This window comes from Ornithorhynchus anatinus, chromosome 10 (assembly GCF_004115215.2).
Source record: "Ornithorhynchus anatinus isolate Pmale09 chromosome 10, mOrnAna1.pri.v4, whole genome shotgun sequence".
Taxonomy (NCBI): domain Eukaryota; kingdom Metazoa; phylum Chordata; class Mammalia; order Monotremata; family Ornithorhynchidae; genus Ornithorhynchus; species Ornithorhynchus anatinus.
This window is the reverse complement of record NC_041737.1, coordinates 56,863,138-56,890,506: the sequence shown is the minus strand read 5'-3', so window position 1 is coordinate 56,890,506 and position 27,369 is coordinate 56,863,138. Positions and strand designations below refer to the sequence as shown.

Here is a 27,369-nt window from a genome sequence, read left to right as displayed (position 1 = left end):
ATTGATGACGATGATGATGATCTGACTTAACCTCTCTGGGCCTCCCCCTGGGATTTCCCTTTCTATGGGCCAGAATGGATAGTTTAGTTGCCTTGGGTTTGTGGGGGCAGGTGGGGAGGACTCCTGGGGTCACCCCCCTGCCTCCAGTGCACCTTGACCCCTGATCCCTGACCCCGAGCTGGTGGTATTTGCTCCTCCAAGAGAGAAAGTTTTGGCCGTTGCTTCTACCAGTCATTCTCCCTCTGGCTGGTCCCTCTGGCCGGAGATGGTTCACCGCCTAAAAGGAGACCGACCAGCCTAGCCAGCCCCTCCCCATTCCGGATTCTCACCTCACTGAGTTTTCTCCCCCTCCCTTGTCCTCCCCACTCTTCCCTCCTCTGCTCACCCCTCCTTTTCCTTTTTTTTTAAAGCGCTATGTGCCAAGCACTGTACTAGGCGCTGGGGTAGATAAGCAAGCGCTTGGTACAGTGCTCTGCACACAGTAAGTGCTCAATAAATACGATTGAATGAATACAAGTTAATCGGTTTGGATAGGGTGCCTGTCCCACAGGGGGCTTCCCAATCTCAGTAGGAGGGAGAACAGTTTTGAATCCCCATTTGGCAGGTGAGGGAACTGAGGCACAGAGAAGTGAAGTGACTGGCCTACTTCTATTATTATTATTATCTACTCCAGGGCTTAGAACAGTGCCTGACACATAGTAAGCACTTAAATACTATTATTATTAATAATGATAACTTTAACAATTATTATTCCCTTCTCTCCACTCCCCTGCTCTTTCCCTTCCCTCCCCTGCTCTCCCTCCCTTTCTTTCCCCAAAGTCCCCATTCCTCCCTCCTCCCTTTCAGGGAAATCTGCCTCCCCCCCACAACGAATCCAGGGATCTCGGCATCTGGACATAAAGGAGCCTATGCAAACAAGATGGAAATCCACAAGCAAACGAATGCTAATGGGACGGGAGCCAAGAACTCCGGGGCTTTGGGAAGAAACCATTCATTCGCTCAATCGTATTTCTTCAGCGCTTACTATGTGCAGAACTCTGTACTAAGAGCTTGGGAGAATACACTACCATAATAAACAGATTCATTTCCTGCCCAAAAACCCATCCCGGGAACCCACGGCACTTGTGTATATTTGTATATATTATTTATTACTCTATTTTTATTAATGATGTGTATATATCTATGATTCTATTTATTTTTATGGTATTGATGCCTCTTTGTTTTGTTTTACTGTCTCCCCCTTTTAGACTGTGAGTCCATTGTTGGGCAGGGATTGTCTCTATCTGCTGCCAAATTTGTACATTCCAAGCGCTTAGTACAGTGCTCTGCACACAGTACGTGCTCAATAAATATGATTGAATGAATGAATGAATGATCCCACTCTCCCCAGATCCAGCGCTGGACGGGCTGACAAACTTTTACTCTCCCCTCTTCATTCATTGATTCATTGATTCATTGATTCATTGATTCATCCATCCATCCATTCATCATTCAATAGCATTTATTGAGCGCTTACTATGTGCAGAGCACTGTACTAAGCGCTTGCAATGTACAATTCGGCAACAGATTTTGAAGGCACACCTCCTCCAAGAGGCCTTCCCTGACTAAACTCTCCTTTCCTCTTCTCCCACTCCCTTCTGCTTCAGCCTGACTTTCTCCCTTCATTCATTCCCCCCCCCACCTCAGCCCTACATCACCTTTGTCCTTATCTGTCATTTATTTTTTTATATCAATGTCTGCCTCCCCATCTAGACTGTAAACTCGTTGGGGGCAGGGAATATGTCTGTTTCTTACACTGTCCTCTCTCAGGCGCCTAGTACAGTGCTCTGCACACAGTATGCACTCAATAAATTCGACTGAATGAGGGAATGGGGTGGGAGAAGGAAGCAGCAGTCGGGTCTCGCCTTACCTCCCCTCCCCTCCTCGGAGATGGGGGAGTCTCTGGCCCAATTCCCCCTCCTCACACTCATTGAAGAATGCTGATGGGTACTGTGTGTGTGTGTGTGTGTTTTGGGGGGGTCTCCTAGGTGCAGGGCATCAGAAAACCCCAGAATGTCCCTAGCAGAACCCCCACCTTCCTCCATCCCCCACAAAGAGTCCGGGCAGCGGAGACCACCCCTCAGAAGGATCCAGACTGCAGGGCCTGGGATACAGAGACCCCCCCAGAGGGTCCGCACTGCAGAGACCACCCCCAGAGAGGTCCGACATGCTGAGACACCCAGAAGGGCCCAGACTGCAGACCCCTCCAGTACTTTCCTCCACCAAGAAGGGCCCGGACTGCTCAGACCCCCAGAGTCCCTGTGGTGCAGAGACCCCGCGTGGGCCCGGGATGCAGAGACCCCAGAAGAGCTCGGACTGCAGAGACCTCCCCTCAAAAGAGGTCCAGGCTGCAGAAACCCCCCGCAAAGAGGCTCGGGACGAGTAGGAGAAGCAACCCTACCGGCCTCGCCCCTCCTCCCGCAAGGTCCTCCTAGACAAGGAGGCTCTTACCTGCGCCCCACCCCCGCCCCTTGACCCCTGACCCCCGCCCCATCCCTGTCACTTAGGAGAAGCGACAATTCTCTCCGGACCCTGGGGGCGTCGATGGACACCATGCCAAGGCCGGGGCGGGGCGTGATCCTGGAGAAACTGGTTTCCAATAAAATGTGGGGAGTGGGAGGGGGGAGTGGGGGAGGAGAAACTGAAACCTGTCTGGGATTTCTGCCACCCGGCCTCTGTGTGTGTGTGTGTGTGTGTGTGTGTGTGTGTGTATTTGGGGGGAGGGGTCTCTGCAGTCTGGGCCCCTCTTGGGGAGACTATATGGCTCAGACCCTTTAGGGATCTCTGCATCCCGGGACCCCGGTGGGGGAGGGCAGGGGGAGGTCTCTGCAGTCCGAGCCCCTCTGGGGGGGGAGGTCTCTGCATCCTAGGCCCTCTGGGGGAGGGGGCCTCCAGTCCGGCCTCCTCTGAGGGTCTCTGCAGCCCAGACCCAGGGAGGAGGGGGCTGCAGTTCGGGCCTTCTGGGGGAAGGGTGGGGGTCTACAATCCGGGCTCCTCTGGAGGAGGGGGGCTGCAGTTTGGATGTTCTGGGGGAGGGAGGGTCTCTGCAGCCCAGGCCCTCTGGAGGAGGGGACCAGCAGTTTGGGTCTTCTGGGGGAAGGGGTCTCCGCAGTCCGGGCTCCTCTTGGGGGGCCAGGGGGCAGTCTGTCTCCCCCTCTGCTCCTCCTCCGTTTTCCCCAGCCGCGGGGCTCACCGTTTCCCGGCTCGGTGACTCAGTCCCGGCCCTGGGAAATTCCTGCCTCCGGGACCCGAACCTCCCTCCGCCCGGCCCGTGCCCCCTGCCCCCTGCCCCCTGGCCCCTGCCCCGGCCCCGAAGGACCGGCTCTGCCCCCGCCCCCGCTATAGCGCGCTCCTGCGACAGGTGCTTGCCCTGGGCGGCGGGGCAGGGGGCGGGGGACTCGCTAACCCTCCTATCCCCCGCCCCCTGACTCACCCCCTCCCCTGCCCCAGTCTCTCTGTCTCTCTCTTTGTCTCTGTCGTTATCTCTGTCTCTCTCTGGCGTCGACCACTCCACGTAGTGGGGGCGGCCTGGTTATTTGCCATTACTCATCCCGGCCCTCGCCCCTCGCCCAGCCTCCCCCTCTCCCCGTCTCGGCCTCCCCATCTCCTTCTATCCCCCCCCCCCCCCCATGCTCAACCCGCTCCCCTCCCCTGCTCCCGTTTTTCCGCTGTTCCCGTCCATCCACTCCATCCCACGCCCCTCCCATCTGTGGGCCCCGGTGGAGTAGGGGGCACAAGGATGGGAGGGGGCCGAACCCCGTTCTAACCAATCGACCGAGTTTTCCCGAGGATCATTCGAGGGGTCGCTCCTCTGCCCCCACCCCCTCGCCCCCCAGTGTCCCCAGAGAAGGGGGGTGGTCCTTCCGGGGGGTCGGTTGGGTGGGCCGGGGGTGGTCCCTCCAGGGGGCTGGTGGGGAGGGGGATGGTCCCTCCAGGGGGTGGGTAGGGGGACCCGGGGGGTCCCTCCAGGGGGTCGGTGGGCGGTGGGGGCGGTCCTTTGGGGGAGGCTGGTCCCTTATGTGACTGTGGGCAAGTCACTTAACTTCTCTGTGCCTCGGTTACCTCATCTGTAAAATGGGGATTACCTGTGAGCCCCACGGGGGACGACCTGATTACCCCGTATCTACCCCAGCGCTTAGAACAGTGCTCTGCACATAGTAAGCGCTTAACAAATACCAACATTATTATTGAGAGGGTCGGTGGGGGGGATCCGGGGAGTGGTCCATCGAGGGGGTCGGTGGAGGGCTCTTTGGGGGGGGGATGGTCCCTTGAGAGGGTCGGCGGGGAACCCGGGAGGATGGTCCCTCGAGGGGGTCGGGGGGTCGGTTCCTGGGGGTGTCCCTCGAGGGGGCCAGACCGAGGTCCCAGAGAGGGCTGCCCGGAGCAGGGGCAGAAACCCCTCTTTTCATCCACTCCACCTGCCTCCCCATCCTTCCCTTCTTCCCTGCCTGCTGGGGGCCGGGCGGTGGGTGCGGCCTGAGAGCCCCAGTGCCCTCCGACCCTCCCCCCAGACTCTGCCACCTCCACCAGGCTGCAAATTCCGGGCAAGCTTCTCCTTTCTCTGCCGGGGGGAGGGTCCGGGTGCTCAGGACCAGGCTCTGCCCCCGCCCCCGGGCCCGGCCCCTGCCCCACCCCCAGAGGCCTATAAAACCACCGTGGCCGGTAAAACCGTCCACCTCCCGTCTCTCCAGCCTCGACCCGTCCAGCGCTCCGTCGGCCGGTCCTTTATCTCCGCCATGTCCGTCAAGGTGACCCAGAAGACCACCGTCCAGAGGACCTCCTCCGGCCCGCTCAACTTCAGCAGCCGTTCCTACGGCGGGGGTGCGGTCTATGGGGGCGGCCAGCGCTACCTGGGCCGCCCGGCCGGGCTGGGGGGCTACGGGGCGGTGGGCTTCGAGGCGGTGAGCATCAACCAGAGCCTGCTGGCCCCCCTCAACCTGCAGATCGACCCCACCTTCCAGCGGGTGCGGAAGGAGGAGCGAGAACAGATCAAGAACCTCAACGACAAGTTCGCCTCCTTCATCGACAAGGTGCGGTCGGGGGTGGGCCGGGGGCGGCTCTCATTCAGCCATCGTATTTACTGAGCGCTTCCAGGGCTAACAGTAAACAGCGACCGTCCCTGCCTCAGTGGGGCCCCTCTGTAAAACGGCCATTGAGGCTCTGAGCCCCCCCCCCCCCCCCGGGGACAGGGATTGGGTCCCACCCGATTTGCTTGGATCCACCTCGGCGCTCAGTAGAGTGCCCTGCACATAGTAAGCGCATAACAAATACCACAATTCTGATGATTATTCAGCGCTTACTATGTGCAAAGCACCGTTCTAGCTTCTAGGCTGTGAACCTGTTGTTGGGTAGGGATTAAGCGCTCAGTACACTGCTCTGCACACAGTAAACGCTCAATAAATACGATTGAATGACTTGTCTCTGTTGCCAAACTGTAGTTTCCAAGCGCCTAGTACAGTGCTCCGCACACAGTAAGCGCTCAATAAATACGATCGAATGAATGAATCCCATAATAATAATTATTATTATTACAGTCCTCACTCTTCCCATGCCCCTATACCTCCCTCCCCACCCCCCAAACGGAAGCAGCGACCCCTTCCCTAAACTGCCCTCGTTACTCGATTCGAGTAAGCGCTTAACCAGCGTTTAGAACATTGCTGTGCCCATAGTAAGCGCTTAACAAATGCCATCATCATCATGATTATTAACAAATACCATGATAACTATTATGATTTATTATCCCAGTCGAAGGCCGTTGGGACAGTGGAATTTCGGAGCTTAATTTTTTTGCTTCTGAACAATCCCCCTCCCACCTAATCCCCTGCCCTGCCGTCCAAAGGTCTGGGAAAGAGTTGGCTCGGACCAAAGGCCAGACCCTGGCCCCCCTTCTTAGCCCCCTCCCCTTTTTCCCTCCCCAGGACTCCTGGCAGCAGGTGGAAAGGGGAAGGTGTGAAGCTGGAGGTTCCTGCAGGGGACCCTCTCTTCCTCCCCCATTTGAGGCTAGGGGAGGGGACCCCCCCCCCCGATGGAGGGGGAGGGTCTCTAAGGGGCAAAGGATGGGAGGGAGGACAGGTGCTAGGGGAGAAGCAGCGTGGCTCAGTGGAAAGAGCCCGGGCTTGGGAGTCAGAGGTCATGGGTTCGAATCCCGGCTCTGCCACTTGTCAGCTGGGTGACTGCGGGCAAGTCACTTCACTTCTCTGTGCCTCAGTGACCTCATCTGTAAACTGGGGATTAACTGTGAGCCACATGTGGGACAACCCGATTACCCTGTATCTACCCCAGCGCTTAGAACAGTGCTCTGCACATAGTTAGCGCTTAACAAATACCAACATTATTATCCTGGTAGACTCTGCCCCAGGGTGGAGTTTGGGCCTGGGGAGGGTGGGTGGGAGGGTAATCCAAAAATCAAAGTTTACGGGTGCGGGGCAGCTCGTAAATCTGGGGGTGAACGAGAACCTCCAGATAAAGATCGAGGCGACGCCCCTCTTATCTGTCTCCGGGCGGGGGTGGACCAGTCCTCCCCCATGAGTTCTTTCAATTTCCCAGCTCCTGCCCCTGCCCCCTCCAGCTCCCACGATCCGATCCGGGTTTTGCCGGCGACCGGGGGAGAGCGCCCCCTGGGGCCAAGGGGGATTGGACCGCACCTTCGGACCGGGGCATTATGGGAGGGGACGAGCGGAAAGCCCGGGATGGACTTTTAACTTTTTGGGTTGGGTCGCGGGAATCCAGGTAATAAACACCTGCTCCGACGAGGCAGGGCCCTTCAGTACCCGCGGGTCTCTGGCAATCAGTCAGTCGTATTTATTGAGCGCTTACTGTGTGCAGAGCATTTTATTTTATTATTTTATTGTATTAATAATTAATTAATAATTTATTAATGAGGTGTGCATCCCCTTGATTCTATTGATCGTGATTAAGTTGTCTTGTTTTTGACCATCTCCCCTGATTAGACTGTAAGCCCGTCAATGGGCAGGGATTGCCTCTATCTTTTGCTGAATTGTCCATTCCAAGCGCTGAGGACAGTGCGCTGCACATAGTAAGCGCTCAATAAATACTACTGAATGAATGACTAAGAGATCGGGAGAGGACAGTAGAACAATAAACGGACACATTCCCTGCCCACAAGGAGCTTACACTCAATTTTGCGATTCTTTTCATCCAGTCCTTGGACTTGGATTTCATTCATTCATTCAATAGTATTTATTGAGCGCTTACTATGTGCAGGCACTGTACTAAGCTCTTGAAATGTACAATTCGATAACAGATAGAGACAATCCCTGCCCAATGACGGGCTCACAGTTTAAACGATTTGGTTTGGTGGGATTTAGTGGGAGGGTGGGGAGGGTCCCAACCCGGGCCCAGAATACTCCGCCGCCTGGCCGCCGCCTGGCTTCTTTTAGATCCAGCCTCATTTCCTTCCAGATAAGGAGCCCCCACTCTGTTCTTCGAAACCCTAGTTGTGGGTGGTTTTAGCTGCATCTTTCCCCTCTGAGATGGAGCGGGGATGGGTGCGGGGCCGTCAGGATAAGACCTGATGGTCATCCCTAGGGGTGGGTTGTGGTGGGGCTGGGGCATCAGAGGGAGAGTGTCCCTCCTCAGCCCCCAATTTTTAATCAACCAATGGTATTAATTGAGTGCAGACCGCTATATTGAGCATTTGGGAGAGTCCAATATAACAGAATTGGTAGACATCTTTCCTGCCCACAGCGAGCTTACAGTCTAGACGGGGAGACAGACGTGAATAACTCCACAACTCAGTCAGAAATCGCTCCATCCTGTCCCCTGGAGAGCAGCTTTGACTCACAGTGAACTCTGGGGCAAACTTCAGTGGAAACCCAACCTCCTCCCACCCCACCCAACGCTTACCAGCTCCCAAACTGTAGATAATCCAGATGTGACTCTCCACCACATTGCAAATTCCTTGAGGGCAGGAAAAACACGTACCAACTCTATTGTACTGTCAAAATCAATGATATTTATTGAGTGCTTACTGTGTGCAGAGCGCTGTACTAAGCGCTTGGATCGGTACCGCAGAGTTGGTAGACATGTTCCCCAACCCCGGTCAACTTACAGTCTAGAGGGAGAGAGAGAGGTCCTCTCCCAAGCATCCAGTACAGTGCTCTTCATGATAATATAATAATTATGGTACTTGTTAAGCGCTTACTACTGACCATGCACTTTTCTAAGCGCTGGGATAGATACGAGTTAATCAGGTACGTGCATTCATTCAATCGTATTTATTGAGAGCTTGGACACAGTCCGCATCTCACGTGGGTCTCTCGGTCTTAATCCCCATTTTACAGATAAGGTAACTGAGGCCCAGAGAAGTGAAGTGACTTGCCCAAGGTCACACAGCAGGCATGTGGCGGAACTGGGTTTAGAACTCAGGTCCTTTTGACTCAGAGGCTCGTGCTATATCCCTTAAGCCACGCTGCTTCTCTAAGTAAACGCTCAATAAATACCACTGATCCGTCTAAAACCTCGTTTTTGCCCACCTCCCTCCCCTCCACCCCGCCCCAAGGGTCATGTCTCCCCCCACCGCCCCCGCCACAGCTGTGGTCCAGTAAAGTCATTTCTCCCTCCTCCCCCAGGTGCGGTTCCTGGAGCAGAAGAACAAGATGCTGGAGACCAAGTGGAGCCTGCTTCAGGGACAGAAGTCGTCCCGGAGCAACATGGCGGCCATGTTCGAGTCGTACATCAGCTCCCTGCGCAGGCAGCTGGAATCCTTGGACCAGGACAAGCTGAGGCTGGAGGGAGAGCTGGAAAACATGCAGGCCTTGGTGGAGGACCTCAGGATGAAGTAGGTCCAGGAGATGATCTTTGTCTTTGTGTTCGTTAAGTGCTTACTATGTGCCAAGCACTGGCCTAAGTGCTGGGGTAGAGTCAAGTTAATCACGTTGGACACAGTCCCTGTCCCACATGGGGCTCGTAGTCTCAATCCCCATTTTGTAGACGAGAGAACGGACGCCCAGAGAAGGGAAGTGATTTACCTAAGCTCACACAGCAAGAGAGTGGCAGAGCCGGGATGAGAACCCAGGTCTTTTTGGCTCCCAAGCCCGGGCTGTCTCCACTCGGCCAAGCTGCTGATGGATCCCCGGAGTTGCCCCTCCTGCCTCCGTGCTGGGTGTCCTCCCTCTGCCACTGGCTCACTGTGCCAAGCCACGCTCCGGCCCAGCCTGGCATTGGGTTTCCAGGGCCCCAGAGGCAGACATCAACCAATGGTATTTATTGAACGCTTATTGTGTGCAGAACACCTTACTAAGTACTTGAGAGAGAGCCCGATGACAGAATTGGTAGACACATTCCTTCCCAGGGTAGGCAGGTGCCCAGGGCAATGGTCAAGATCCCGGGAACCGTTTTTGGGAGACCACCCCCCGTCCTGGAGGGGTAGCGGGAACCTCAATCTTCGCCCGCCCCGTCCCCTGACTCAGCTTCCCTCTCCTGCAGGTACGAGGATGAAATCAACAAGAGGACCGAGAAGGAGAATGAGTTTGTGCTTCTCAAAAAGGTGAGTTGGCAGGAAGCAGGTGGGTGGAGGGATCCAGGGGTGGGCTGCACCCCACTCTCGCCCGCTCCAGAAACACCCAGACCCTCACCCACTCATTCTCTCTCACCATGACTCTGTGTGCCCCTCACTGTTCTGGAATGACCCACCAGAGCCTTCTTGGTGGTGGGGAGGGATCTCAAGGGGTCACCACCCTCACTGCCCCTGGACAGACAGCCCATCTCTCTCCCTCTCCCCAACTCCTCTCCCCCTCTCTCCCCACCCCCAGGATGTGGACGCGGCGTACATGAACAAGGTGGAGCTGGAGTCGCGACTGGAGGGTCTGACGGACGAGATCAACTTCCTGAGGCAGCTGTATGAGGAGGTGGGCCCCCACCTGTGCCCACCCCCACCTGAGCCCTGGCAGTATTCAATCGTATTTATTGAGCGCTTACTGTGCGCAGAGCACTGTACTCAGCGCAGACGCCGGGCTGCCTTGGCACCTCGCCCCGTCCCCTTCCCCGCTCAACCCCCATGCCGATAAATTCCAGGATCTACCAGCCTGCTCAACTGTCTACCCGCCCCCGTCCCAGGCTGCCTCAGACTCACTGTTTCTCGTCCTTATTGTTTATCCAGCGGTGGCATTTATTGAGCGCTTAGTGCGTGTGGAACACTTTACTAAGCGCTTGGGAGAGTGCAATACAGCAGAGTTGGCAGACCCGCTCCCTACCCACAACAACAGTCTAAAGGGGGCTTTCCTGGTCCCGGATTTCCTCTGGGTTCAGCTTGGTTTCAGCCCGCCTTTAGTCAGTCAGTCAAATGTATTTATCGAGTGCTTTCTGGGCACAGAGCACTGTACTAAGCGCTTGGGAGGATCCAGTAGAACAACAGACAGACACCGGCCCCAGGTTGGCACTGGCCTGTGATGGGCAGGTGGGAGATCGGGAAGTCACGTCTCTTGTCACACTCGCCCCCCCCCCCCCCCCCCATCCCAGGAGCTGCGCGAGCTGCAGGCCCAGATCTCGGAAACGTCGGTGGTGCTGTCCATGGACAACAACCGCCACCTGGACCTGGACGGCATCATCGCCGAGGTCAAGGCCCAGTACGAGGAGATCGCCCAGCGCAGCAAGGCCGAGGCCGAGAGCATGTACCAGATCAAGGTCAGACCGGGCCTCCAGCTAAGGCTGCAGCGGGAGGGCTTTAGGGTAGACTCAAGGGAGACCGTTCAGCTCGGGAAGGAGCCCCCTCTCCGGCAAAGTTGGGGTGGGAGGGAGAGCTGGAAGCGAAGCACTTCTAGTCCGTCCACCCGTTCCAGGTCCGCTATTTGCCTGCTGTGGAACCTCAGGCAAGTCGCTTAATCTCTCCGAGCCTGTTTCCCCTTCTGTAAAATGAGAAGATCCCTCCTTCCTTCTGTCTGTCTTCTTTCCTCACGTGGGACTGTGTCCGATCTGATTATCCTGTACCTCCCCCAGCCCTTCGCACAGCGCTTGGCATGGAAGTACTTCGTGGATGCCACAACTATTGATGTTTCAGCGGTATCTATAGAATGCCTATCTTACTATTTTTTATGGTATTCGTTAAATGCTTACTACGTGCCAGACGGCATCCTAAACGCTGGGGTAGATTCGAGCTGATCAGGTTGGATACGGGCCCTGTCCCAGTTGGGGCTCCCAGTCTCAGCCCCCATTTTACAGAAGAGGTAACCGAGGCTCAGAGAACTGAAGCCACTGAGAGCTTGGGAGAGTCCGGTGGAGTCGGATATGGTCCCTGGCCTCTCAGAACTTCCCATTTATGGGGGGATGGGGGGATGGACCCGGACATTTTGGGGGCGGGGGGAGGGTGCCCCCTTGGCCCACGCCTGGGGGCCCACGCCTGGGGTCTTCCCGTCCTGGCAGTACGAGGAGCTGCAGGTGCGGGCGGGCCGGCATGGCGACGACCTGAATCGCACCAAGTCGGAGATCTCCGAGATTCACCGCTCCATCAGCCGCCTGCAGGGCGAGATCGATGCCATCAAGGCTCAGGTGCGTGAGCTCCTCCCTCCTTCCCCGTCTCCCTCCTGCTCTGGCCTGGAACGCCCTCCCTCCTCCTATCCGACAGACCACCACTCTCCCCCCGCTTCAGAGGCTTATTGAAGGCCCATCTCCTCCAAGAGGCCTTCCCTGACTAAACCTCCCGTCCACGTCTCCCGTTCCCTTCTGCACCCCCTGACTTGCTACCTTTATTCATAATAATAAAAATAAAGATGGCATTTATTAGGCGAAGCACTTTTCTAAGCGCTGGGGTAGGTCCAAGGTCATCAGGTGTCCCACGTGAGGCTGAAAGTCTTAATCCCCATTTTACAGATGAGATAACTGAGGCCCAGAGAAGTGAAGTGGCTTGCCCAAGGTCGCACGGCAGACAAATGGCAGATCCGCAACTAGAACCCAAGTCCTCTGAGTCCCAAGCCCGGGCTCTTGCCGCTAAGCCACGCTGCTTCGTCATCCCCACCCGCCCCCGGCCCCAATATTGTGGCTCAGTGGCAAGAGCCCAGGCTTGGGAGTCAGAGGTCGTGGGTTCTAATCCCAGCTCCGCCGCTGGTCAGCTGTGTGACTTTGGGCAAGTCATTTCACTTCTCTCTGCCTCAGTTCTCTCATCTGTAAAATGGGGACGAAGACCGTGAGCCCCACATGGGACAACCTGATGACCTTGTAGCTACCCCAGTGCTTAGGACAGTGCTTGGCACACAGTAAGCACTTAACAAATCCCAGCATCATTATTATTCTTGTTATTATTATCTGCCATTTATGTATTTCTATTAACGTCGGTCTCCCCCCCTCGACTGTAAGCTCGCTCTGGGCAAGGAGTGTGTCTCGATCGGACTCTCCCCAGCTCTTAGTAGAGTGCGCCGCACACAGTGAGCCCTCGGTAAATACGATTGACCGACTGCTCCCTGGGTGCTCACTCCCCAACCCCATGTCCCGCCCCCTTCGCCGTAGAACCAAGGCCTGAAAGCCGCCATCGCCGACGCGGAGCAGCGCGGTGAGCTGGCCCTCAAGGACGCCCAGGCCAAGCTGGAGAAGCTGGAGACCGCCCTGCACGAGGCCAAGCAGGAACGGGCCCGCCAGCTCCGCGAGTACCAGGAGCTGCTGAGCATCAAGCTGGCCCTGGACGTCGAGATTGCCACCTACCGCAAGCTGCTGGAGGGCGAGGAGAACAGGTGGGAGTGGCCACCTTAAAAATAACGATAATTACGGTATCTGTGAAGCGTTTCCTATGTGCCAGGCCCCGTACTAAGCGCCGGGCTAGACAAGAGATCACCAAGTTGGAGTCAATCCCTGTCCCATGTGGGGTTCGCAGTCTCGATCCCCATTTCACAGGTGAGGAGATTGAGGCGCAGAGAAGCGAAGGTCACGCAGTAGACGAGTGGGGAGCCGAGATTAGAACCCATGACCTTCTGACGCCCAGATCCGGGCTCTATCCACTAGACCACGCTGCTTCTCCCCCCTCCACCACACCCATCCATTTTCTCCCCCTTCCTCTCCCGATCCCCGTTCTGAGCCTCTACCGGGATGGGGAACTGGGTCCTCCTGGGTCCCGGAGCGGCTGAGGCTGGATCGGTGCTCTCTCTGTACAGGCTGGAGGCCGGGATGCAGAAGATGAACATTCACGCCAAGGCTGTCGTCGGCTACAGAGGTTAACGGCCGCGGCCCGGTGGGAGGCGGGGTGGGGCTGCGGGGTCGGGGAGGGCAACGGCTCCAACTCGGTCGTTCCCCTGCCTCTGGCTCTGCCAAGGCGGCCAGTCGGTCTCCCGGGAGGTAGAGCCCTGTGCTGGCCGAGTGTTTAGTACAGTGCTCTGCCCACAGTAAGTGCTCAATAAATACAGTTGAATGCATGAATGGCCCCTCCACGAAGCAGCAAGGGAAGAGGAGGAGAAACAGCCCCTGCCCTCGAGGGCTGCCAGTTGAAGCGGGGAAACTGGGGAGGGACACACACCCACACTGTCTCTCTGTCTCTCTGTCTGTCTCTCTCTCCTGGGCACTGGTGGAGGGATAGAGGAAAGAGGAGATGCAGCCCCTGCCCTTGAGAGGCTCCCAGTTCATTCATTCATTCAATAGTATTTATTGAGCACTTACTTTGTGCAGAGCACTGTACTAAGCGCTTGGAATGTACAAATTGGTAACAGAGGAATAGAGAAGACAAGATACACACATCCACAAACACACACACACACTCCCTGTCTCTCTCCCTCCCTCTCTCCTGAACAAAGGAGATGCAACGCCTGCCCTTGAGGCTGCCAGCTGAAAGGGGGAGACAGAACATAAGCACACTGTGCTAGATCCTGGGTAGGGAGAGAAGGTAGAGGAGCACGGACCCTGCGCTTTAAGGGCTGCCAGTCGAAGTAGGGGGGAGACAGGGCATCCACAACCTCTCCTGGGCACTGGGAAAGGACAGAGAGGGAAGGAGGAGACGCATTGCCTGCCCTCAAAGGTGCCCTCAGAATGCCCCCATGGCCATTAGGTCGGTCTCTCTATGCACACACTCAGGCTTTGGTGCTCTCTGTATCTCTGTAACGAGCGTGTAAGGAACGAGGGCCTCGAGGGGCGAGGCCGGGGTGGCCTGTTGGGGGACGAGTAGGGGGACGGGGACGGGTCACTGCCGGGGAGTCGAGGGGGCACGCTGGGTGCCGGCTGACCCCTGGCCGCCCCCACAGGTGGACTGAACGCGGCCTATAAGATCATGAACCCGGGGGTGGGTTTCAACGGCAGAGACTTCTTGCAGCCCATCATCCCCCCCGCCCCCCATAACGCCAAGGCGGTGATCATGGTGAAGAAGATCGAGAGCCGCGACGGGAAGATTGTGTCCGAGTCCTCCGATGTCCTCTAAGTGAACAGGGGCACGCGCCCCGCCCCCCACCCCAGAGCCAAGACATCCCCGGGGGTGCCTGGGCACCACTGACAAGGTTGGGGGGATTCACAGCCCCCGCCTCCAAATTACCCGCATTTTGGGGGGTCCGAGGTTAAACCCTCCCACCCCCTCAGAAAAGAAGGAAGATAAGAGTCCTAGCTGGTGCTGTTCCCCCCTCCACGCCATGCATCAGACTATAAAAGCCCCATGAGGGCAGCGGGCAAAAGTTTCGCTTCCATTGGACGCTCAAGTGCTCGGTACGTTAGATGCTCAATATAGTTTGCTGATTGATGGATCGACCGGCTCTGTCTCCTTAATTGTTGAGGGGGAGGGACTGCAGTGTGGGGGCTTAATGGGGAGTGGGTCTGTCCCGAGCGGGGGTCCAGACTCGGAGACCTTTTTAAAAAATAGTATTTGTTAAGCGCTTACTACGTGCCAGGGACTATACTAAGATCTGAGGTACATAACAAGCTAATCAGGTTGGACACCGTCCCTGTCCCACATGGTGCTAGCCATCTTAATCCCCATTTTACAGATTGAGTAACCGAGGCATGGAGAAGTGGTATTTGTTCAGCGCTTACTACGTGACGGGCACTGGGGTGGATCCAAGCAAACTAGGTTGGACACGGTCCCTGTCCCACATGGGACTCACAGTCTCAATCCCCATTTTACAGATGAGGGAACCGAGGAACAGAGAATTTAAACGATTTGCCCAAGGCCACACAACAGACAAGCTGCAGAGGCAGAATTAGAACCCATGACCTGACTCTAAGGCCCATGCTCTATCCACTACTTATGCTTCATCTTCCCAGGGCAACACCATGCCTCTCGTGCCCACCGAGCCCCTGGAGACTGGTTTGGGTCTATTCTGGTTGCTCCGAGGGTGGGTGGGCTCTGCAGGGGATAGGACACAGGAGAGGGGGCTGGACCTTGTGGCTGGTGTCCACCAAGGCGGTGTCCCAGCCTCTGGGGGCCATGGCTCGGGCCCCTAGTTGGCACTCCTCCGGACCTCTCCCCGGGGAAGAGCAAACATTTCTTCTTGGTGTCCGCACTCGCTGAGCAACCTGCCCGTAGCGGGAGAGATTTCGTTCCCTATCACTGCCCACTCTACCAGTGGACCCCTCCCGGCTGCGGGCACGACACCCAACTCTGGTCCCGAGGCCTGGCAGGGCGTCAGGGCAGCGTCTTCTGGGTGGGCAAGGAGAGAGACGGAAGGGCCTTTCCCGGCACCTGGGCCAATAATCGTAATAATTGTGGTATTTGTTAAAGGCTTACTATGTGTCAGGCACTGTCCTAAGTGCGGGGATGGACACAAGGAAATCAGATTGGACCCAATCCCTGTCCCACATGAGGTTCACAGTCTCGATCCCCACTTAATAGATGAGGTAACTGAGGCACAGAGAAGTGACGTGTCTTGCCCATGGTCACAGAGCAGACAAGTGGTGGAGCTGGGATTAGAACCCGTGACCTTCTGGCTCCCGGGGGGTCTCGACTGTGCCGGCTGACCCTTCTTGTCCCACCCCCGGCCTCCGTCCCCCCTTTTCTGCCTCTCCCAGACAAACAAGCACACTATCATTCATTCATTCAATCCCATTTATTGAACGCTTACGCTTACCATAACGGTAAAGATACATTCCCTGCCCACAATGAGCCTACAGTCTAGCGGGGGAGACAGACATTAATAGAAATAAATAAAATTACAGATATGGACAAAAGTGCTGTGGGGCTGGATTGGGGGGTGGATAATATTCATTCATTCATTCATTCATTCATTCAATCGTATTTATTGAGCACTTACTGTGTGCAGAGCACTGTGTTAAGCGCTTGGAAAATACAATTCAGCAACAAAGACAATCCCTGCGCACAACGGGCAGCTCCGTATGGGCAGAGAATGTGTCTGTTTATTGTTATATTGTCCTTTCCCTAGCACTTAGTACAGTGCTCAGCACACAGTAAACGCTCAATAAATGCGATTGAATGAATGAATAAAGGGAGCAGGTCAGGGCGAAACAGAAGGGAGTGGGAGAAGAGGAAAGGAGAGTTTAATCAGGGAAGGCCTCTTGGAGGAGGCGTATCTCCAATAGGCTTTGAAGTGGGGGAGAATCATTGTCCCTAAAACACTTTTCCCACCTGGAATGTCCTCCCTGCTCTTCAGGAACTCACTTCCCTCCATTCCTTCCCAACTCTGCTAATATCCACCTCCCCCCAGAAGCCTTCCTAGATTTCCCACCAAGCTCAACACCCTTAACCTGAGGCCTCCGGGGCTTCCTCCACCATCATCCGTGACCGTCTCTGTGTCTCCGTATCCCGCGTTCAGTACGGTCTCCCTCTCCCTGAAAGAGACACTTTAAATTCCACACTGCCAACAGGCAAGAAACAAGGCGGGGGTAGAGAAACCAGGTGGAGGGGCGGCGAAGAACTGGAACTAGGATGGAATTCCAGTCCGCGGTCCGAGTTTGGTTCCGTCTGGGGCTCTGGGATGAGGGAGATTCCATGGTTGGGGAGTGGGGGAAAGTCAGGGTGTGAGGGGTCGATTAGGAGATGAGACACAGCGTGCCTTAGTGGCAAGAGCCCGGGCTTGGGAGTCAGAGGTCGTGGATTCTAATTCCGGTTTCCCCACTTGTCTGCTGTGTGACTTTGGGCAAATCACTTCACTTCCCTGTGCCTCAGTTTCCTCATCTGTAAAATGGGGATTAAGACTGTGAACTCCACGTGGGGCAACCTGATGAGCTTGTATCTACCCCAGCGCTTAGAACAGTGCTCGGCACATAATAAGCGCTTAACGAATATCGTTATTATTATTATTATTATTGTTGTTATTATACTTGGATTTACTGCTCCATCCCAGGCATAGGGCACCTTCTAGAGGGATCAGAAGGACATGACCCTTCAGCCGGATGGCTGCCCAAACTCTTTTAATTTTTATTTTTTTAAGGGTATTTGCTAAGTGCTTACTATCTGGCAGGGGCACTGTACTAAGCGCCGGGGTAGGTAGCAGCCTTATGGGACTCACAGTCTTCATTCCCACTTAACTGAGGCAGAGCCCTTCAGTGACTCTCCCAAAGTCACACAGCAGAGAGGTGGCGGAGGCGGGATTAGAACCCAGACCCTTCTGATTCCAAGCTCCGTGCTCTATCTGTTAGGCAACGCCGACTCTTGCCGTCTCTAGAGGTATCTACCCCAGGGTTTAGAAGAGTGCTGGGCACATAGTAAGCGCTTAACAAATACCATCATTATTATTATTTGGGAAGCAGCGTGGCTCAGTGGAAAGAGCCCGGGCTTGGGAGTCGGAGGTCATGCGTTCGAATCTCGGCTCTGCCACTTGTCAGTTGGGTGACTGCGGGCAAGTCACAACTTCTCTGTGCCTCAGTTCCCTCATCTGTAAAATGGGGATGAAGACTGTGAGCCTCACGTGGGACAACCTGATGACCCTGTATCTACTCCAGCGCTTAGAACAGTGCTCTGCACATAGTAAGCGCTTAACAAATACCAACATTATTATTTAGAGGGGAACAGTCCTGAATCTCTCCCTCTCCAGACCGCCAGAGGGCGCCCTCCCCCTCCTTTCTGTCTTTAGGCGGCTATTAAAGGTGATAATAATACTAATAATACTACTAATAATAATGGTATTTGTTAAGCGCTTACTGTGTGCACCAGTCACTGTACTCAGCCCGTGGTTTAGCGAAAAGAGCCCGGGTTTGGGAGTCAGAGGACAATGGCTCTGATCCCGACTCCGCCACTTCATCTGTAAAATGGGGATTCATGCATTCATTCATTCAATAGTATTTATTGAGCGCTTACTATGTGCAGAGCACTGTACTCAGCGCTTGGAATGAACAAGTCGGCAACAGAGAGAGACAGTCCCTGCCGTTTGACGGGTTTACAGACTAATCGGGGGAGACGGACAGACGAGAACAATGGCAATAAATAGAGTCAAGGGGAAGAACATCTCGAAAACAATGAAGACTGTGAGCACAACGTGGGATATCTTCATTACTTTGTATCTACCCCAGCGCTTAGAACAGTGCTTGGCACATAGTGAGCGCTTAACAAATGCCAACAAGCGGCGGAGTGGGATTAGAACCCACGACCTCTGATGCTCAAGCCCAGGCACTCTTTGAAGCACGTAGTAAGTACACAGTAAGAGAAGCAGTGTGGCTTAGAGGAAAGAGCCCGGGCTTGGGCTTCATAGGTCGTGGGTTCTAATCCCGACTCTACCACGCTTCAGCTGTGTGACTTTGGGCAAGTCACTTCACTTCTCTGCACCTCAGTTACTTTATCTGTAAAATGGGGATTAAGACTGTGAGTCCCACGTGGGACAACCTCATAACCTTGTATCTATCCCAGTGCTTCGAGCAGCGCTTGGCACATAGTAAGCGCTTAACAACGTAGCTCAGTGGAAAGAGCACGGGCTAGGGAGTCAGAGATCATGGGTTCGAATCCCGGCTCCGCCACTTATCAGCTGTGTGACTGTGGGCGAATGACTTCTCTGTGTCTCAGTTCCCTCATCTGTAAAAGGGGGATGAAGACTGCGAGCTTCATGTGGGACAAACTTGTATCCTCCCCAGCGCTTAGAACAGTGCTCTGCACATAGTAAGCGCTTAACAAATGCTATTATTATTATTATTATTATCAGTACAGTGCTCAGCACAAAGCGCTCAATAAATGCCATGGATGGACGGATGGATTGTGGCCGCTGGGGGGCAGCAGAGGAGCAGAAATGAAGGCGGGCGGCTCCGCGCCAGTTCCTCCTCCCGCCGCTAGGGGGCGCAGCTTCACTGGCGGCTACGGGCGGGCGGGGCTGCAGCTGGCGGAGAGGGAGGGAGGGTTCCTTCCTTCCTTCCTTCCTTCCTTCCTTCCTTCCTTCCTTCCTTCCTTCCTTCCTTCCTTCCTTCCTTCCTTCCTTCCTTCCTTCCTTCCTTCCTTCCTTCCTTCCTTCCTTCCTTCCTTCCTCCCTCCCTCCCTTCCTCCCTTCCTCCCTCCCTCCCTCCCTCCCTTCCTTCCTTCCTTCCTTCCCTCCTTCCCTCCCTTCCTTCCATCGTATTTATTAATCATAATAATAATGTTGGTATTTGTTAAGCGCTTACTATGTGCAGAGCACTTTTCTAAGCGCTGGGGTAGACACAGGGGAATCAGGTTCTCAGAGGTCATGAGTTTGAATCCCGGCTCTGCCATTTGTCAGCTGTGTGACTTTGGGCAAGTCACTTAACTTTTCTGTGCCTCAGTGACCTCATCTGTAAAATGGGGATTAACTGTGAGCCTCACGTGGGACAACCTGATTACTCTATATCTCCCCCAGCGCTTAGAACAGTGCTCTGCACATAATAAGCGCTTAACAAATACTAAAATACTAACATCCCCATTTGCAGATGAGGTAACTGAGGCCCAGTGAAGTGACTTGCCCACAGTCACCCAGCTGACAAGTGGCAGAGCCGGGAGTCGAACCCATGACCTCTGACTCCCAAGCCCGGGCTCTTTCCACTGAGCCCCCTGCTTCTGTATAAATAGCCACAGATTGATCGGATGGAGCCCCGAGAAGTTAACAGGGCATCAGGATCTCGTCCGGACTCATTCAATTCATTTCCACCTTGTTTATTGAGCGCTTACTGTGTGCAGAGCACTGTGCTAAGCGCTCAGCAACTCCTTTAACTCGATCGAACTTTTCACGCGTCGTTCCGTCCTGGAGGCCCGCCCTCCCCGATTTCCACCACCTCCTCTTCCTCCTCCCTACAACTCTCCCGTCCTGAGCAGGGAGACAGAGACGGGAAGGCAGAAAGAGACAGAGAGACAGTGAGGCAGAGGGGAGAGATCCAGAGACCCGGGTTACTACTGCCCTTCTTCCCCAAAGGGGCGCTCTCCCTCTTTCTCTGGATTCGAGGAGGCGGGGTGGGGGTGGGGAGAATAATAATAATAATGATGATGATGATGGCATTTGGTAAGAGCTTACTATGTGCCAAGCATTTTCATTCATTCATTCATTCAATAGTATTTATTGAGCGCTTACTATGTGCAGAGCACTGTACTAAGCGCTTGGGATGAACAAGTCGGCAACAGATAGAGACAGTCCCTGCCGTTGGACGGGCTTACAGTCTAATTGACTAATCGAGCTAATTTTCTAAGCTCTGGGGGAGATACAAGGTTATCAGGTGGTCCCAGGTGGGGCTCACAGTCTTAATCCCATTTTACAGGGAACTGAGGCACAGAGAAGTGAAGTGACTGGCCCAAAGTCACACAACTGATAAGTGGGGGAACCAGGATTAGAACCCATGACCTCTGACTCCCAAGTCCGTGCTCAGAAGGACTGTGAGATTCAGACTCACATTTTGGTGCATAAATCCCTGATCCCCACTTCTGCCCCCTCCCCCTGGGTCTACCTGGGCCCTGTCCCCCCTTCCCATCCAGCTCCCTTGCCCCCAACCAGCTTTTCCCTTGTGAGGATTTTTTTTTAATTGGTATCTAAGTGCTTACTATATTTCCAGCACCATAATAGTGCTGGGGAAGATAAAAGATAATCAAGTTGGACCCAGTCCCTGTCCCACATGGGGCTCACAGTCTTCATCCCCATTTAACAGATGAGGGAGCTGAGGCACAGAGAAGTGAAGTGACTCACCCATGGTCACACAGGAGACAGGGGCGGAGCTGGAATTAGAACCCAGGACCTTTTAACTCCCAGGCCCGGGCTCTATCCACAGGACCATGCTGCACTGGCCCAGCCAAATGGGTGGGTAGTGGGAGGCAAGGCCAGTTTCTGGGAGGGTGGAGAGAGGGGGTTCCCCCATAGCCTTCTGCCCCCCACTTCTTCAGAACTTGTCCCGGGTCCCTTCCAGCCCCCTGGAGCCCCTCCAGGCCCTGAGCTCTGAGAGCTCCAGAATCTGCTGCCATCTCCACCTGTCAGTTGATTGTATTTATTGAGCACTTACTGTGTGCAGAGTACTGTACTGAGCGCTCGGGAGAGTACCATACAGGAATATAACAGACACATTTCCTGCCCACAATAAGTTTATGGTCTACAGCTCACCTTGCCAGCTGGGCATCGTCTGGGGCAGTGCATCTCCTGCCTGTCTCTATGTCCAGGGGGTGGTATGGGGACAGGGTAAAGGGGGTGGCCCTTCTTTTCCTCTCCCAAGAGGGTTAGCGATGAAGGCTGGGCTGCCCACGGCCCGGACAGTGCCTGCCTCGTGTCCGAGTTCCCGTGGGCAAGCTGGGCACTGGGTCAGTTCACCCAGACGTTAACCAGACCTTGGCCTGGGATAATAATATTGATAATAATTATGGTATTTGTTAAGCACTTACTATGTGCCCAGCACTGTTCTAAGTACCAGAAAGGTAACCAGGTTGTCCCACGTGGGGCTCAGTCTTAATCCCCATTTTACAGATGAGGTAATTGAGGCACAGAGAAGTTAAGGGATCTGATGGACTTGGACGGCAGAGGCTCCTAGAAGTATCCGGGTTTCAGAGACCCGCACTGAGACCTGGACTGTGGAGAGTCTCTGCAGAGATACCTGGGCTGCAAGACTCCCTACAGAGACACCTGACCTGCAGAGACCCCAGAGGGACCTGCTGAGATTCTCAGAGGACCCAGTTAATAATAATAATAATAATAATAATAATAATGATGTGTAGTATTTGTTAAGCACTTACTATGTGCCAGGCACTGTACGCCGGGGTGGATACAAGCAAATTGGATTGGGCGTAGTCCCTGTCCCACATGGGGCTCACAGTCGCAATCCCCAATTTACAGATGAGGTAACTGAGACACAGAGAAGTTAAATGACTTGCCCAAGGTCACACAGCAGACACGTGGCGGAGTCGGGATTAGAACTCATGACTTTCTGACTTCCAGGCCTGTGCTCTAGTTTCAGAGATCTCCCCGAGAGACTGGGGCTGCAGATACTTCCTGCAGAGACACTAGAGCTGCAGGGATCCCAGAGACAGTCGGGTTGCAGAGCCTTCCTTTCATTCATTTATTCATTCAATCACTTATTGAGCGCTTACTATGTGCAGAGCACTATACTAAGCACTTGGAAAGTACAGTTCAGCAATAGCGAGGGACAATCCCTGCCCACAAGGGGCTCACAGTCTAGAAGGGAGGAGAAAGACATCAAAATAAGTAAACAGGCATCAATACCATCAATAGAAATAAATAGAATTAGATATATATACACATCAAAGCAAGTAAACAGACACGAAAAGCATCGATAGAAATAAATAGAATTATAGATATATACATATCAAAGCAAGTAAACAGGCATTAATATAAATTAATAGAATTATAGATAGGTGCACAAGTATACACAAGTGCTGTGGGGCAGGGATGGGGTAGAGCAAAGGGAGCGAATGGGGGTGTTGGGGAGGGGAGGGGGAGCTGAGGAAAAGGGGGGATTAATCTGGGAAGGCCTCTTGGAGGAGGTAAGCCTTCAAGTAGGGATTTGAAGGGGGGAAGAGTTCTAGTTTGGCAGATGTGAGCGGGGAGGACTTTCCAGGCCAGAGGCAGGACGTGGGCCGGGGTCGACGGCGGGACGGGCGATAACGAGGCCCAGTGCAGAGATCCCAGAGACACCCGGGCTGCAGAGACTCTCTGTAGAGACCTGGGCTCCAAAGACTCCTCCAGAGAGGGAGATGGGGTGGGTGCTGGAGCCCCAGTCTCCCCACACCTCTGACTGGAAGACCCCAAAACCTGTGAGAAGGGGGGACGGGCCCAGTGAAGTCGGGACCCTCCGCAGGGTGGCTTGTGGGGGCTGGCCGCTGCCCATCCCTGCCCGTTGCCAGTCAAGGAAGCCGAGCAGGAGGCGGGCAGTGAGTAGCCGCACCCAAACAGGCCCGGGCAAGCAGTGCCTCAGAGCCTCCGGCGAGGAAGGCGGGGGGCCGGCGGGCAGGGGGAGCCCAGGGGGGTGGGGGAGCCACTGTGGGGCCGGGGGCTCGGGATGGTCAGGGCTGGGGGGCTCGGACCGGGGGCGGAGGGTGGGCACAGCCGGGCGGGGAGAGAAGGAGAAGGACGGGGCTCTCTGTGTGCGCTTTGTGTGTGTCTGCGAGCTTCCGCGTGGATCTGCATGTGGCCCTTTGGTTGTGCAACCAAACGCGACCCTGAGTGCATTGGCAAGTGACTCTGTGTGCTTGTCTGCAAGGTGTGACCCTCAGTTTGTGGGCCCACGTACACTGGTTTGCTTCTGGGCAAACACTGGGCAAGTCACTTAACTTCTCTGTGCCTCAGTTCCCTCATCTGTAAAATGGGGATTAAGACTGTGAGCCCCACGTGGGACAACCTGATTCCCCTATGTCTACCCCAGCGCTTAGAACAGTGCTCGGCACATAGTAAGCGCTTAACAAATACCAACATTATTATTATTATTATTATTCTGCTTGTGACAATTTACCCTGTCAGCTCGTTACAGGCATGGAATGTGTCTGCTAATTCTGTTGTACTGGACTTTCCCGAGCGCTTAGTAGGGTGCTCTGCACACAGTAAGTGCTCAATAAATACCACTGATTGGTTGAATATGCACAGCTTGGAGTGTGACTCTGTGGAGCAGGGTGGCACTGTGAAACGGTGACAGTGCGGTACAATCATTTGTGCTGCTGTGTGTGCACCCGTGTGTATATATGACAGTGTGGGAGTGTGTGACAATTTGTGGTTGGGGGAGTGTGTGACTCTATGTGACTGTGAATGACACCGTTGGGCTGTGTGGACTGCTCATAGACACTACGTGTGAATGTGAGTGTGGACTGGGTGACTCTGAGAGGGACATTGTGTGGGAAATTGAATGTGTATGACTGGTGTGACACTGTGGGATAGTAATGAGGTGAGTTTTATTGGGTATGTGTCAGTGTATGAGTGAGATGGGGTAGAAATGGGAGTGAAAATGTGTGACTTTGTTTGGATGTGGCATATATGTCTGACAGTGACACTGTGGTGTGTGGCAGACAGAGTGGGACGGTTTGTGTGATGTCAGAATGTGTTTATGGGACTATGTCTGTTTCACTGGTGAGTGTGAAGAGATGCAGAGATCTATGGCTGTGGGTCTGTGTGTGTGTGTATGTGAGTGTGACCCGGGGTGTTTGAGGGAGAGTGTGTGTGTGTGTGTGTGTCTTTCCCCGAGTGTGTTTGCAAAAGTGTTTTTGAGAGTGTGGGAGCCTGGGCACTTGGGAGTGTGTGTGCACATTGAGTGTGTTTGTGTTTATGTCTGAATGCCTAGGGTGTGTGAGTATGTGTGTGTGTGTGTGTCTTTCCCTGAGTGTGTTGGCAAATGCGTTTGAGAGAGCGTGGGAGCATGGGAACTCCGGAGTGTGTGTACACATTGAGTGTGTTTGTGTTTATGTCTGAATGCCTAGGGTGGGTGAGCGGGTGAGTTTGAAAATGTGTGAAGGCATTTGTGTGGAAGTGTGTGTTTGTGGGTGTGTATGTGAGTCCACAGGAAATGTGTGCAAGGCACGACTCGGTGTGTATCTCTCTGCGTGTATGTGTATGTCCTTGTGAAGGATCTGCATTGTATGTGTCTGTATGTGTGGAGTCTGTGGGACTCTGTGTGCAGAATCTAAGGGAGTGTGTGTGTGAGTGTGTGAGAGTGTGTGTGTCAATCCCTGCCCTGGGGCAGGGCAGGGTGGGAGGGAGGAGGTGTGTGGGGTGCGGCCAAGCCGGTCTGGTTGACACAATTTGGTTGCTCTGGCAACGTCACAAACACCACCCCCCCTTTCCCCCTTTGGCTCAGGTCCCCAGAACCCACAGGGCCCAAGGTGCAAATCCCCCAACCCACCTCCCCCACTCCAACCCAGGCCACCGCTGCTCCACCAGTGGCAGAGCTGGGGGAGAAGGGGCTGGGAATCGGGACCCCCGGGGACCCACACCTTACCGGCTCCCCACCAACTCACCTGCCTGGGCTTTAAAGTGTGCTCTGAGATCCTCAGAGAGATCGGGAGGGGTGTGGTGGTGGTGGGTGGGGGGAAATCCCAGGGCTACCGCAGGGGCTGGGGCGTCTGAGGGGGGATGGGGGGCAGGGGGTTGGGGTGAGGGGAGTGAAGCTGAGATGGAAACTGGTGCCAAGGACTGTCGGTCCCCCTGCTGCCCGCTCCGGACCCGCTCCAGTGCCCGGCCCCCGACTCTGCTCCGGTCGGGCTCCAGCCCCTCTGACTTGGCCCCCCAGGTCCCATCTGGCTCCAGCTCCTCTGACCGCCCCCATATCCCACCCCACCCCCTCTCCGACCCGGCTCCAGCTCCCGGACCAGAGGGGAGACCGGACCAGAACGCCCACCCCCACCCCCTGACACCCTCGCGGTCTCCCTCAAGGCCCCCCCCCCCCCAAATCATTCACTGGCTACAATATGGGGGGAGCCAGGCTGCGGGGATTCAGAAGGTTTCAGAACTGCAGAGACCCCAGGGGTTTCAGGCTGCAGAGACCCCTGGGGGGATTCAATCTGGAGAGACCCCAGAGGGGCCTGGACCACAGAATCCTTCTGAGGGGCCTGGACTACAGAATCCTTCTGAAAGGCTCAGACTGCAGTGACCCCAGAGGGGCCAAGCCTGCAGAGATCCTCCCCAGGAGGGCCTGGGCTGTAGAGACCCCAGAAAGTTTTGGCTGCAGAGACCCGCTCCCTTATAGAAGCCCCCCTGCCCGCTCCGCCTGTCCCTCAGAAGGCCCGGGAGGACCCAATGTTCCCAGCTGGAAGAACCCCCCTCCCACCCCCCTGGCTGGCCGGGGCAGGCCCCGGCTCTCCCCGACTGAGTCAGCAGATCCCAGCGGGGCCCGGGCGGGAGGGGGCGAGGGGGTGGGTGAGGCGGGGCCACCGGGGCCCCCCCGGGCCCCGGGCCCAGGGCCAGCGCCAGGCCGGGCCTGGTGACTCAGCCGGAGCCGCCCTGACCCTCCTCCCTCCCCCGGGGAGAGCCTCTGCCTAGCCAATCAGTGGGTGCCAGCTTGCTCTCCGGCCCCATGGGCACTCGTGGGCACGGCTGGGGGCCGGGCCCCACACGGGTCCCCCTGCCCGAGCCCCTCTGTCCCTGGCTCCGAGGTGGGGAACCTGTTTTGTTCCCACCGTTGCACCAATTCCTCAACCCGAAGAGCCCAGATTTCAGCACCCAGTTTAGGGCCTGCCTCCTGCCCCCTTCCCTCTGTCCCCTATCTTTGGTCTTCTGTCCCCCACCCTCTGCCCCCTGCTCTCTGCCATTTATCCCCTACCCCCTGCCCTTTGCCCCCTCACCCTCTGTCTCCTGCCTTTTGCCCTCCACGCTCTGTCTCCTGCCCCCTGCCCTTCACCCCCTCACTTCAACCTCCTGCCTCCTGCCCTTTGCCGCCTCACATTCTGGCTCCTGCCCTTTGTCCCCTCACACTCTGGCTTCTGCCCCCTGACCTTTGTACTGTGCTCCCCTGTCCTCTCTGCCCTCTGCCCCCGCTACCCTCTGCCTGCTGTCTCCCCTCCCTTTGCCTCTGGCTTTCTGCCTCTTGCCCCCTGCCCTTTGCCCCCACAGCCTCTGCCCTTTACCCTCTGTCTCCAATCCCCGGTTCTCCGTCCTCTGTTTCCTGCCCCCTCCGGCTCTCTGGGCCAGATTTGAGCCCCACCCGGTGCCCCCAGGTCGCAGGCTGGTTCAGGACAGCAGCAAGATGGCCACTGGTCATGCCCACCAAGACCCCCCGAGAGCCCAAGGGCAGGGGAGACACAGGGTTTAGTGTGGACTGGTCTCTGTCGTGGCCCCCAACCCATCTCTGCAGCTTCTTCCAGACCCTAGGGAAGAGGTCTCAGCTAGTATTGTCCAGGGGTGAACTGCATGTATCCAGTGGGGCTAGGTCTGCAGACACCCCTTTCCCACACCCAGAGAGCCCAAGGCTGCTGAACCCCCTCCCCTTCCTGCCTCCAGAGGGGTCCAGGCAGCTGAGCCCCAACCCCTGCCCTAGTTAAGGCTAGCAAACAATACTTAGAGCCACGGCACGGGCACAGAGTCCCTGGCACCTTTGCCAGGTTCCACGGAGGGTGAG

General features: G+C 55.6%; 1 protein-coding gene across 1 annotated transcript; it reads left to right on the top strand.

Moving 5' to 3' along the window:
• The first annotated feature begins 4,685 nt into the window (after positions 1 to 4,685).
• LOC100078521 (keratin, type II cytoskeletal 8) lies at positions 4,686 to 14,703 on the top strand. Its single transcript, XM_001507256.4, has 9 exons — positions 4,686 to 5,069; positions 8,631 to 8,839; positions 9,487 to 9,547; positions 9,813 to 9,908; positions 10,519 to 10,683; positions 11,419 to 11,544; positions 12,499 to 12,719; positions 13,137 to 13,195; positions 14,214 to 14,703. The coding sequence occupies exons 1-9, from the start codon at positions 4,776 to 4,778 to the stop codon at positions 14,384 to 14,386; spliced, it is 1,404 nt and encodes a 467-aa protein (XP_001507306.1). The 5' UTR covers positions 4,686 to 4,775; the 3' UTR covers positions 14,387 to 14,703.
• The last annotated feature ends 12,666 nt before the right edge of the window (positions 14,704 to 27,369 follow it).